Source organism: Antrostomus carolinensis, unplaced genomic scaffold (genome assembly GCF_000700745.2).
Source record: "Antrostomus carolinensis isolate BGI_N321 unplaced genomic scaffold, ASM70074v2 scaffold11596, whole genome shotgun sequence".
In the NCBI taxonomy this organism is placed as follows: domain Eukaryota; kingdom Metazoa; phylum Chordata; class Aves; order Caprimulgiformes; family Caprimulgidae; genus Antrostomus; species Antrostomus carolinensis.
In genome coordinates, this window is record NW_010321195.1 from 99,179 (window position 1) to 111,626 (window position 12,448).

Sequence of the window (12,448 nt, forward strand, 5' to 3'; positions counted from 1 at the left end):
CTTCACACGGTTTCCTCCGCTCACTATTTCTTTCTGTAAGTTTCAAAATAATTTTCCTTGTTTAAAAATTCTTTTACATACCTGCTGCAGTCTGTATTACACACAGTATTTGCCTATCCTCTTCCTCACTTTCTTCTTCTGCTAAACAGTGACCCTCCTTCTAGCCCTTCTCATAACCTGCACTTATCAGCAGATGAGCTTTTCTTTAAACACTTCTCAGACTCCCATATCCAGTCAATCTCTTTAGCTTCCTTCAACTGGGAACACACTGATTGTTCAGATTTGTTAAGCAATGTATTATACACCCTATGATTCTGTTCTCTATCTCAAAAAATTAGACTGGCTTATGATTTTTGTGTCAAGCTGCCAGTAAAACAATTATTTTACTGAAATACTAAAATGTTTGAAATAAGGATTGGTGCAAGACCTCTCAATGCTGTCTCAAAACTCCATGCAGATATATAAAATTTTATGAGTATACTACAAAATTATTAAAGAACACCATGCTCCCAAACATTTTAGCTGAAACATCACAGTCACAAGCATACACTATGTTAAAAAAAAAAGGGGGGGGATAGAGAAAGGGAGAAGGAGGGGGAAGGGAAGTGGGGGAGGGGAAAGATGGGAAAAAAAACCCGGCAAACCCAAAATACGTTCAGTATTATTTGTGGCTCCCGAAAACATACCTGTGCCAAAATATTGAATACTAACAGTATAAAAATCACAAAGTAGTTTGCTCCTGCAGTAAAATATTTTCTGTAAACCTTAAAGTTTATTTTTCCCTCAGAGCGACTCTCCTCTGGCACTGCAGCCAGTGCATTTTCAGCCTGGGAAAAAAAAACAAAACAAACAAATAACAAAAACCAAAACAAAACAGAATAAAATCATCAACCTTGCAGTCATACATTCAGACTAAGCTACTTGACAGTCATGGTTCAGAATTAGCAAACAATTAAATAAGGAGATAAAGTGATTACACAGATAAAAACTTTTAATATCAGAACTATGGCTTGGAAAAAAAAAATTTAGTCTCAGTGCAGTAACAGTGAGAAATCTACTCTGCAAAATGACACTATGAGGATTTTATTTTGCACTGCATCACAGCACGTAACATGACTTCACTTACAGCCAGAAATATTTATTCTGACAGCTAAAGCAGGTTTTTCTTTTCTTATACACTTCCTTCAGTCATAATAGCTCTAGAAACAAAGGCCTTGACTTGTGAAAGATTCTGTTTTCAGACTGCAAGTGTGTGTTACCTTTCCTTTTCAGAAAAGTATTTAACATAAATTCTCTTCTGCAAGTATGCACGAAAATCAATTGACATATGCCCAGAGTAAATAACTACCCATAAAGTTCTAATCACCTCTTTGTAAGTACCAACAAAGCATCTGTCAGTAAAACAACAAACGAGAAATCATATTAAGCTAACAATGGATTGGTGACACTGAAAGACAGAAAAGGTAAAAATGAGACAGACAAAGAAGGCAAAAGAACTATTCAAATGAACAAAATTCTGTCCCGGGGATTTTTTACAGTATATATGATAGAAAAACTAGTGCCAGTTCAGTGGCCACTTAACACTTAATTTTGTTGTCAGCAGACATGGCTGTACAAGAGCAGTGGAATCAACAGACCTGACTCAGATGTGAAAGGAGAAATCCCACCTACTCCCCTATAAAAGAAGAGAAGCCTATCTGGTTTTTCTGTTTCTCCAGCCACCCCTCCCCACCCCACACCCATCCAATAGCTATAATGCTGCTAAAAAGTTTGGCACACCTTTGTGGATTTAATAGTGGAGTCAGCACTGGGACATTAATAATATCAGATAATTAATGGTTTTGGGTAGAAAACCATTCCTCCAAAAAGGTACAAAACCCAAAAGTCTACCTTTTTTTTTTTTTTTTTGGAGCCCCCTGTTTTTCATTATAGAAAAGAAAAAGAAATAATAATATATAAAATACGTGGGATGCAGGCCCTCTGCAGCTGCAGCCCAGGTGGCAGGACTGCCAAGCAATCCCAGCACTGGGCAAATCCACCACTGGTGAGCTCTCACCTGCTAATGCAATCCAACAATCCCTCAATCCCTGGAATTCAAATGCAGCAGGGAAAGCCCTTATCAAACTTTAAATGAAAATCCAGCTTACAAGAACTGAGAAATATCTATCCTTTGAGCACTCACAGGTAGTTGTTCCACTGCTCCATCTTTCTGTGAGTGGACAGAAGATTCCTGGGACCAGACAGAGGACTCCGAGAAGGTTCGGCTCCGGGCAGACTTCAGGTTGGGGGTTCCTGGAACCGACGGCTGTTCTGCCTCCTCATCTTTTTTCAAAAGGGAAGCAAAGTCGATGCCAGATCTCAGGAACTCTGAATAGGTACCTTTCCCCACCATTTTACCCTACAATTAATATAAGCTTTGATTATCTTCATTATACACTTTCTGTAAAGGACAATTTTTTTCCATCTATCCTTTGCTGCCTCTGGGTTCTGCAGCTGCTGAGCACACATCCCACAGCAGCAACTGAGCTGAAGCCTCTAACTACCAGTTCCTCATTTAGAAGAACAGCTCTTCACAACCTAACCAGTCCCTTCCCGGCAGCTAACCAGGTCAAGGAGCACACAAACGGGATGACAAAAGTCCCAGTTACAACCAGGTGAGAATTACCTCCTTGGAGGAGCTGTGGGAGACAGCCATGCAGCTTTAGGACAAGCTGTTGAACTACATACATAACCATCTCTCTTCTTATATGACTCAAGGCTAGGGGGATAGGGATAAACAGCAGCTTAGTTTTCGGGTCCTCACAGAGGTCTACAAGGAGCAATGCAGATCATTTCCACACTTACAGCTCTATCACAAACTCATTTCTAGAAAGCTACTGTAACTTTTAAAGAGATCTGAATGGGACGAAAAAGACAGCTAGTGCCTTTTTCTGCAACTTTGTGACGCATCAGAAGTCCTGTGCAGTACTTCCCTACCCAACATTAACAAAACCAAAAACACCCCAAAGAGCTGAAGTTCTTGCATTTCCCCTCTACCCACAAATATCTGGTACAACTAAGTCTGGAAGGAACCAGTTTCACTGAAGGCCTGCTCATTCTCAAAGGTATCTGTGAACATTTCTGAGCCGTAATTTAAAAAAGGGACTGTTTGCAAAAATCAACATTGTTCTTACTTCACACAAAAGTGTAAAAAACAAGAATAAAAGCAAAATACATTATACATACGTAGGATAAAAATAAATATGTGAGATTACATATATGCATGATAGAATTCAGAAATAGATTTTTCATGGCAGGTGTTCTAAGAAAAATCAACTTATTTCATTAATAATTTTAAATCTTTAAAAACATATATGGTCATTAGTAGACAGAAAACATATTTACAAACCAAAAATAAAAATCTTTAACTATTTTTTTTCATTCTTAGATTAAAAAGGATAATTAGAAATTATGTGAGATATAAAAGTACAGACACTGGAATCACTTACATCTTTTAAAATTAGAATCTGATTTGCAGCACGGAGATACTGCAACTGGTGAGTGACCAAAACAGAGATTTTCTGATGTAAGGCCTGACAAATACACCTGCAAAGAGATGGAAAAATTAATTGAAAAATTAATTAAAAAAAACGAAGCATCCTAAAGCATTTTGACTATTTCTGGTAAACATCTATTCAATTATACAGTGTTTAAAATAAGGAAAAAAGATGTCCATACTTACTAGATTTATAAAAATTACACTTAACAAACATGCTCCTTATTTAACTTTGTAAGTTTTCAAGGTAGAGAAAAGAAATTTCATATTTCTGGGGTGAGAGAGGAGGAAATGCCTTACAGACATTTCATTAAAATTGTCTCAAACATCCTCCTAACAAATGTACATGCCATAAGCTGAATTGCATAGAGGGTATTTAAAAAAAACCAAAAAAACCCAAACCACTAAAGGAAAGAGAAAGCAAGGCAACACACTGTGGGCAATTATGGAAAAATACAGTCAATAAAAGTAACTTCTTTGAGATGAGCTTTCAGAGCAGCTGTAACAATGAGCCACAGAGTTCTGGAAAATTAAACAGTACTACTGATGTGAGCAACACCCAGGTAAGTATTGAGGTAAAGGAGTGAGATCCTTCAGCCATCTCTGACCTTTTCTCACGGAATCAGGACTTACCTTCCCATCTAGTACTTTATGTGCTTCCCTTAGAGGCTTCCCCAGAAGCCTGGGATTTGGAGAGAAAAGTGAAGAAGGGACTGGGCACACCAGAACCAGTCATCAAGTGCACTTTTACAGTTTTAGCAGAAAAGATATCTGGTATCTTTTCAGCAGAGCCTTGAAAGGCCACCAGAAGAAAAAAAAAAAAAAAAACAAACCAAAAACAAAACCAAAAAAAACCCCCAAACCGTAGCAGTGGAGCAATAGTTCACAAGTGCAGAGGTCTGCAAGCGTGCTCTTCAGGTACAACAGGGACAGCACAGACACAACTGAGTATCCAACACTACCAATGCTCTCATTGCCTTCACCCCCACAATAACACAGCACGGAGACAAACCCTTTGAGAGGACATCCCTTTCTCACTCCCCATCTTAAGAAAACAAGGAAAACTGATACTGTCTAAAACTGAAGTGTCCAGTGAATGCATAAGCACAGCATTTTCCACTTGCATCAGCAGTGCCTTTTGGAAGATCATCTCACAGTTGTCTCAACTCAATCTGCTGTTCCTCATACTGCCGAGTGGTACTGGGGCCCATGAACTGGACTTCTAGACAAAACCAAGCAGGAACACACGCTTCAGTAGCACCTCTCATCAGTATTCAGCTGACGAGGAACGAAGCCTGCAGGGCCAGGCTGCAGCCTGCTCGAAGGAGAACCTTCTGAACTGCACGGGGACCTTGGCACTGTGCGTTTCTCTCCACAGATTCGCTCCTGTTGGGCTCATTTTCACTAACATGCTAACTCCCATTTGCTAACGTGACACAGGAGGGTGGCAGTCACCACAAAATAAAACCAAACAAAACCATCTCCCTCCCCAAATTCTCTCTCCTCATTCTCCATAAACACACAAGGAAAACCACAGCAATCCAATAATACAAATTCAATGCAGAAATACAAATTCAATGCAGAAATACAAATACGCAATAAGGGGAGAAAGGCAGAAAAAGAATATGAGCTTAACAGCAATGATATCATAGTGTTTACTGTGTTTCATACATTCATTCTGTATATATCCAGTTAACTCCCTACACAGCTTTTAACATCTATTTTATCACTCCTACAAAGACTGTAGGAAGCAGAGTACTATAAAACGGTTAATACTAGTACTAGTCAGCATAATTACATGCAGAAAGTACATTATAGTGTTCCAAATAAACTGTGCAGTTAAATTAAAAGCAACACTCTTCCTGAGAAAGTTATATGCTGGCTATGCAGCATTCAAGAAGCAACTATAAACCCATGAGGTCATTCTTAAGTGGACAAGATAACAATTAATGGAGGTATTTACAGCAGCATAACTATTTGAGCAGTTGCAACTATTTACACACCAAGCTTTTCGTAGGAGTATTATTTTGGTGGGGTTACTGTTCACCTTCTGAGCAGTCACTGAAACAAGCCACATGGCACCTAGAGCACCAGCTGAAGACATACAACAAAACACCATCTTCAACAAAACCTATCCAGAGAACTGGACAAAGATCAGAGAGGCTACAGGATATTTACCAGCCTAGCAGGAAAGCTGCCAAAAGAGAATATATTGGGTATTGACCATGAAGGGATCTAGCTTTCCCTTACATAACCCCACAGCCTATATACCACTTTGATCACTGAATTTTCTGTGTGCCAGATATACGTCTAATAGCTTACTGCAACAAACTAGCCACTAGAAAATCAGATGGCTGAAAACCTTTCAATCTTGATCCTGAGTCATGGTGAGCTCATCATACTGTCAGTCTGCATTTGGAGGAGGGAAAAAAAAAAGAAGATAAAAAAAAGTGGGTTATCACAGCATCAGAGCAAACCAATTAGAACTGTCAGAGCTGTTGGCACAGCATCCTGCATGATCTTGATCTCAGGAGAGAAGGCAAAAATGACCTCTGTGGAAATATAAATTTCCACTGATATATCAGGTCACTCAATTGAGAATTTCCAGGAAAAAAACCCAACAACTCTCGATTTGATGTCTATCTGGGTAGATAACAGGTGAGTAGAAAAATTGTTGTCACAACTCACTGGCATGAGCACAAGGAGGAAAAATTGCAACAAAGAGCGTATACTTAGATCTATTACCAAGTTAAACAACTCACTGCTCACACAACTCACTAGAAAATTTTGCCATTTAAAATACTATATCATGAAGCACAGAAGTTGAAAAACTAGTCAAATACTAAGTATATACTTAACATCTGTTTTAGAACATCAAACTACTTGAGCTTTATGTTTGAAACTTCTTTTTAAAAAAAAAATCTCTCTCACATTCGACAACATCCATTCTGCAATTTACAGGGAGCATTAAGTTTGTACAGTGCCTTGGCTGCCACAGAAGACTGAAACCAGAGTTTAAAGAGAAGTTCAGCAAAACCAAATGTGATAAAAGGGCTGGCACAAAACTGAGACCTCAATGAATTCTTATTAGTGAAAACCTGGTATTGTCCTAGAACTGAAAAAGAAAAAACAAACAAACAAACAAACAAACAAAATAGTCCATAAGTGTTTATGTTTTTAACTGGTTACTTAGTTTGATCGCACATCTACTTCTAGAAATACTGTTCCGTGTAGCTGAAGAAAAGCAACGGCAGGTGAAACACCCAATTCTAGGTGAAGCACCATCTGACAGTGTCTCCCTGTCCCACTGACAATGCAGAGAATTCAGGGAAAGTCTGCCTCAACAGGGGACATACCCGGTCCAAGAGTTCAGATGTCCACTGGAACACACCCAGAACTCCCACCACCTTTTCACTTGTAGTTTAAAACCCCACAGAGGCCACCCTCCTTGTGCTTCTCCGTTACTCTCTCGAGGACCATACTCTGTTAGTTAGACTGTGGGCACATTTAATGCATCACAGCAGGACAAATTACTGCACGAAATGCAGTCACCATTGCCACGTTTATTAAATACACAAGCACATGCAGACAGACACACACACAGAGACAGAAGAGAAGTGGATAGAGAAGACCCAAAGGTTCTTCAGCCTCTTCAGTACAAGGAAAATGGGGGTGAAGGGACTACAAGAGTTGCATCCTCTTCCCCAGGTAAGAATCAATTTAAACTTAAACTATTCCTGACAGATGCTGGACATGTTGTTCTGTATTTTCATTTGTTTGAAGCTCAACAACAGAAATTTCAGCATCCTTGAAAATGTATTCCAGGGCCAAGCTACCTTTACCATTACAATTTTTTTTTGCCCTCTAAAGTACAAGTCTACATCTTCTGGTACAATTTAAATCCACTGCTTCCTGGAGGACAGTAGACTAGTTTATACCTGTCCCTTTATACATTAAGTCTCTCTCTTTCATGCCTCTTTTTTTCCTCTTCCAATACAAAAAAATTAAATTTCCCAAATCCTTTTTTTCCCTTTTCACAGAATCACAGAACATTGGGGATTGGAAGGGACCTCAAAAGATCATCTAGTCAAATCCCCCTGCCAGAGCAGGAACCTAAATGAGATCACACAGGAAGGCGTCCAGGCGGGTCTTGAATGTCTCCAGAGAAGGAGACTCCACAACCTCCCTGGGCAGCCTGTTCCAGTGCTCCGGCACCCTCACTGTAAAGAAGTTTCTTCTCAAGTTTAAGTGGAACCTTCTGTGCTCCATCTTACACCCACTGCCCCTTGTCCTATCATTGGGCATCACTGAGAAGAGCCTGGCTCCATCCTCATGACATTTGCCCTTAACATATTCGTAAACATTAATTAGGTCTCCCCTCAGTCTCCTCTTCTCCAAGCTAAAGAGACCCAGCTCCCTCAGCCTTTCCTCATAAGGGAGATGCTCCACTCCCTTAATCATCTTGGTGGCTCTTTTATTTTAAGTGAGAAACAGTTTCCTATCTTTTTTTTTTTTCTTCCCTCCCTTGACACCCAAATGTTCTTGATGGGCTCGCTGGAGTCCGTAGCTGGTCCACATTTTTTGGAAGTGCACAAAACTGCAACATTACTCCAGCTGAGACCTTACAGGTACAAAACGTAACTTGGGGAGGGTTACTTCACCTGTACTGCCTTAAATTCCAGGGCGCAGTTTCCTTAACAAGAGCATGATGCTGCTGACTCATCCTGGATTTGTGATCTAACACAATCCACACCTCCTTTTCCATAAAACTTCCACATTACTGATCCCTGCTCATTGTATGTTCACGAAGTCAACAATCTGCACTTCTCCCTGCTGCGTGCATCTATTAACTCACATCCTGTAACCAAAGCTTTCTAAATCCCTGTCCATCTACGGAACTGCCAGAAGCATCGCCTGGTTTTCTGTCACCTGAAAATGTAGCATCAATAACCTTCATTCATTATCAGGAATGACTCAGGATCGATCTCTCCAGAAATTACACTCTTCCAATTTGACAAAAATAAACAAGCAAACAATATGTTAACAAACCTAAGTAACAGTATACTATCACCCATTCAAAAAATCTGTTGCACTTTGACAGCAAACTTCTATACAATTTGAAAAAAAATAGTTTGAGCTTTGATACTGCAGAGCAAGCAGCAGAAGACAGTTACTCAGAAGGGGGCCCACAACAACACAGTGCTCCTCTATGCAAAGGCAGCGGCTTGGCACTTTCATCCATACAAATCCTCATTTGTTCTTCCTTCCTTATCAGGTTTTCTTTTCTTTGAGACAAGTTGCTCTTTAATCTTTTTTTAAGTTTTTATCTCCAAGAACCAGCTTTCTTTCACCTCTGCAATGTGTCTCATCTTTAATGATTCCACTTTCTTCCTTACCATTCTTTTTGCCTCTCCTTTTTCAAAGTTCACATGCAAGTTTAACTTTACTCTAGTTAATACTTATATTTGTTTCAGTGGAAATAACCACTGAAATGAAATTAAAGCACATGCAGAAGTGCTCACAGGCATAAAGCCTTTGTTATATTAATTTACTTACTATATTTGCTTTCCTCTCCTTTCCCCTTAAATTTAAGTGGTTTAGGGAGAACAATCCCCCCTCGTTGCTTTCGTACATTTTAAAGTTTACAAAATTTCAGAATGGGGGTGGGAGGAGAGGTGCGATAACTTTTGCGAGAGACAAAACCCACACCTACTTCTATTATGTGTTTCTAATTCTACACTCACCTTGCTAACAAATATTTATCTCCATATCTCATGACAAGTCACAGCCTCCACTGGGCTGACATGTAAGGACAACTGCTCCACCACAAAATAAAGGTCTACAAAATCCATCGCTCCGTCCCGGGCACCAGCCAGCACTGAATGGCTGGAGAAAATACAGAAGCAGAGATACAGTGATGCTTCCTTTGGCACACATTTCCAGTTTCCAGAGTCCATATATTAGGGACTATTTTTTAGCCAGAGATCTTGGTGTTTAAATAGCTCTTAGTGAACTTTTCCTACATGAATCTGCATATCTCCCTCTTGAGCCCACTTCTGGTTTAGTGTTCAGAATACTTTTTTACAGCTGCACCCACAGACCACTAAAGCACACAACTACACTGGGGTTCTGCAAGTGGGGTTTTTTTCTTTTATACAGCGTGATTTTAAAAAACCCCAAAACAAACAAAACCAACAACAAACAAACCTCAAACCACGTACATTGCTGTGAGATAGAAACTGTAAAATTTTACAATTTTTTAAAACACAAAATGTACAGTGATCACACTTATGCTTTTCACTTTCTGGGAAAAAACCCCCAAAAACAACCAAACCCCGAAAGCCCAAGCAACATAACTACAACATATTCGTACCTTTTAAACTTATTCCTTACAATAAACACAACAAAGCTCAAGGAATTTCAATTGTATCATCTAAATGTGAAGGTATAACTAATATGTTTTTAAGAGCAACACCTTTAATACAAAAAAGAGGTACACAGCATTCACGTTTGCCCAGTACTTCTCTTTAGGGCTGTAACCACTGCAGTGGCATCAGAGGCATAATGAGCATGGACCAGGTGTGAAACACAAAGTGGGAAGCCTTAGAGATTTCCTTGATTTAGAGAGATCCTACTTGAAAGGGAGCAGAATGAAATCCTTAAATTTACACACCAACTCCCCTGTACACCAACACACAGTGGACAAAGCACGTAATATTCGTATGCCTTTAAACACAGAACTGACACACACACGGCACGGTTATCTTTGCTTGGTTCCTTTGACACGCTGACCATGTCTGTAACCCCTCTACAGAAATGAGACCTTCTAGCTTGTATCTGCTAGTTTTACAGGACTGATGAGCTCCCCTTGTTTTTAATTACCTACATCACCATAACAGCACTTTTTCCTCAAAGTTCCAATGTTACAGGAGATCTCCAAGCACACTCCACTTTGAGAGATATGAGACTGGAAGCATTCATGGACTCCTAAGGGCTCCAAAAATCAAATTACTTTAAGCAGACAAAGTAAATGCAGCCAAGAGGGTCAACCGTGTCCTAGGTGCATCAAGCACTGCATTGCGAGCCAGTCGAGGGAGGTGATCATCCTGCTCTACTCTGCACTGATGTGGCTTCACTGTGAGCACTGGGTGCAGTTCTTGGCACCACAGTATAACAAGGATGTAAAGCTACTAGAGAGTGTCCAGAGGAGAGCCACTGGTGAAGGGCTTAGAGCGGAAGACATACGAGGAGAGGCTGAAGTTACTTGGACTGTTCAGCCTGGAGAAGAGGAGACTGAGAGAAGATCTCATCATGGTCTGTAACTTCCTCACAAGGGAAGAAGAGGGGCAGACAATGATCTTTTCTCTTTGGCGACCAATGATAGGACCAGAGGAAATGGCAGGAAGATGTGCCAGGGGAGGCTTAGGTTGGACATTAGGAAGAGGTTCTTCACCCAGAGGGTGGTGGAGCACTGGAACAGGCTCCCCAGGGAGGCAGGCATGGCACCAAGCCTGACAATATTCGAGAAGCATTCGAGAAGCACAATGACCTCAGACACATGGTCTGAATCTTGGGATTGTCCTATGCTAGGGCAAGAGCTGGACTCAATGATCCTTGTGGGTCCCTTCCAACTCACAACATTCTGTGATTCTATAAATATCCAGATCCGCATACCTACTTAAAAAAAAAAATAAATCTTTTTACTGATTTTCCCTACTTCATTTTGCTCCTCCTGTCAAGCACTTCTGGGGCTTAGGTAAGAATGCACTGAGGAATTCAGGATCTCTTAATCCATGCACTTCACATGATGGAATTTCTCGTTCTCCTTTGCCACCAGTTCAATTCTTCTTCCCCTTCTTCTGCAATTACAAAGGACACCTTCGCCACAAAACCATGCCTGCTTCCCTTCCCTCTCTTGCAGAGGAATGCTCAGTTACCTCAGATAGCAAGGGAGAAACTTTATGACCAAAGGACACTTGGTCAACTTGCCAGGTGACTCTGGTCAGCCTCAACATATGATTATCCCATGACCCACTGCCCTTGAGTTCCTACAAGGGGCCTTTGCCTAGTACCAACACGCTGCATCTGAAAAGATGCTAAGGTTCATTGCCGTGCTGTGATAAATGCTGTGATTTCTTCTTCAGCTTTTATCTACTTCCAGAGGCAAAACTGAGAGAGAAAAAACAAATGACCACACATTCAAAACACCTTCCTGCTAAAAACTAACAAAAAACCAGCAACAACAAAAAAATTGCAGAATTCTGTTTATAGTAGGAATGATACATCTGCACATAACACTGCCACGTATTATCACAATGTTAGGCCTGATTTTAAAAGATTCCCAAACTGTCCTGCAATTCTGTCTACCCTCACAAGCACAGAGGAGGAACAGAAAGAAATCAGGCTGATCATCAACGGAGACTGGCACACAGCTCCTATCACTTGAAAAGATACAAGGGAAGAACAACACCTAGAAGAGCATCTGTCCAACTGATGGAATATAGATGTCATTTTAAAAAAAAAAAACAACCCACCATTTTTGAGTCAGTAACACTGATGGGACACAATTTAATTTCTGTCCAAAGGTGATCTGAAACCACATAAAAATATATAGAAATATATATATATAGAATATATATCCTATATATTCTATAGAATATATATATATTCTATATATCCTATATAGAGAGAAATATGCTTACAAAGATGCACAAGGAGAGCAGGAAATTTCTTGGGATTCAAGCACAACTGAATTATTTTCTTAGAACATCAGAGGCTATTCCAAATTTCGTCATACAATGAAATGTGCTAGTGTATCTGTATGGCTGTCCCTCATTTCAGAACTAGAGGTCTCAAAATACCACATTCCTTAAAAGTTAATGAAAAGCTATTCTTTTATATATATATATACAC

General features: G+C 40.0%; 1 protein-coding gene across 1 annotated transcript in view; it reads right to left on the reverse strand.

Moving 5' to 3' along the window:
* ABCC4 (ATP binding cassette subfamily C member 4 (PEL blood group)) overlaps positions 1-12,448 on the reverse strand; it is a 138,758-nt gene that overhangs the window by 96,324 nt on the left and 29,986 nt on the right. Inside the window, exons 13-15 of the mRNA XM_029085418.1 lie at positions 3,489-3,585; positions 2,183-2,398; positions 687-827 (exon numbers count right to left, since the gene is read on the reverse strand). Coding sequence (XP_028941251.1) covers positions 687-827; positions 2,183-2,398; positions 3,489-3,585 — 454 coding nt within the window. The remainder of the gene's footprint in view (positions 1-686; positions 828-2,182; positions 2,399-3,488; positions 3,586-12,448) is intronic.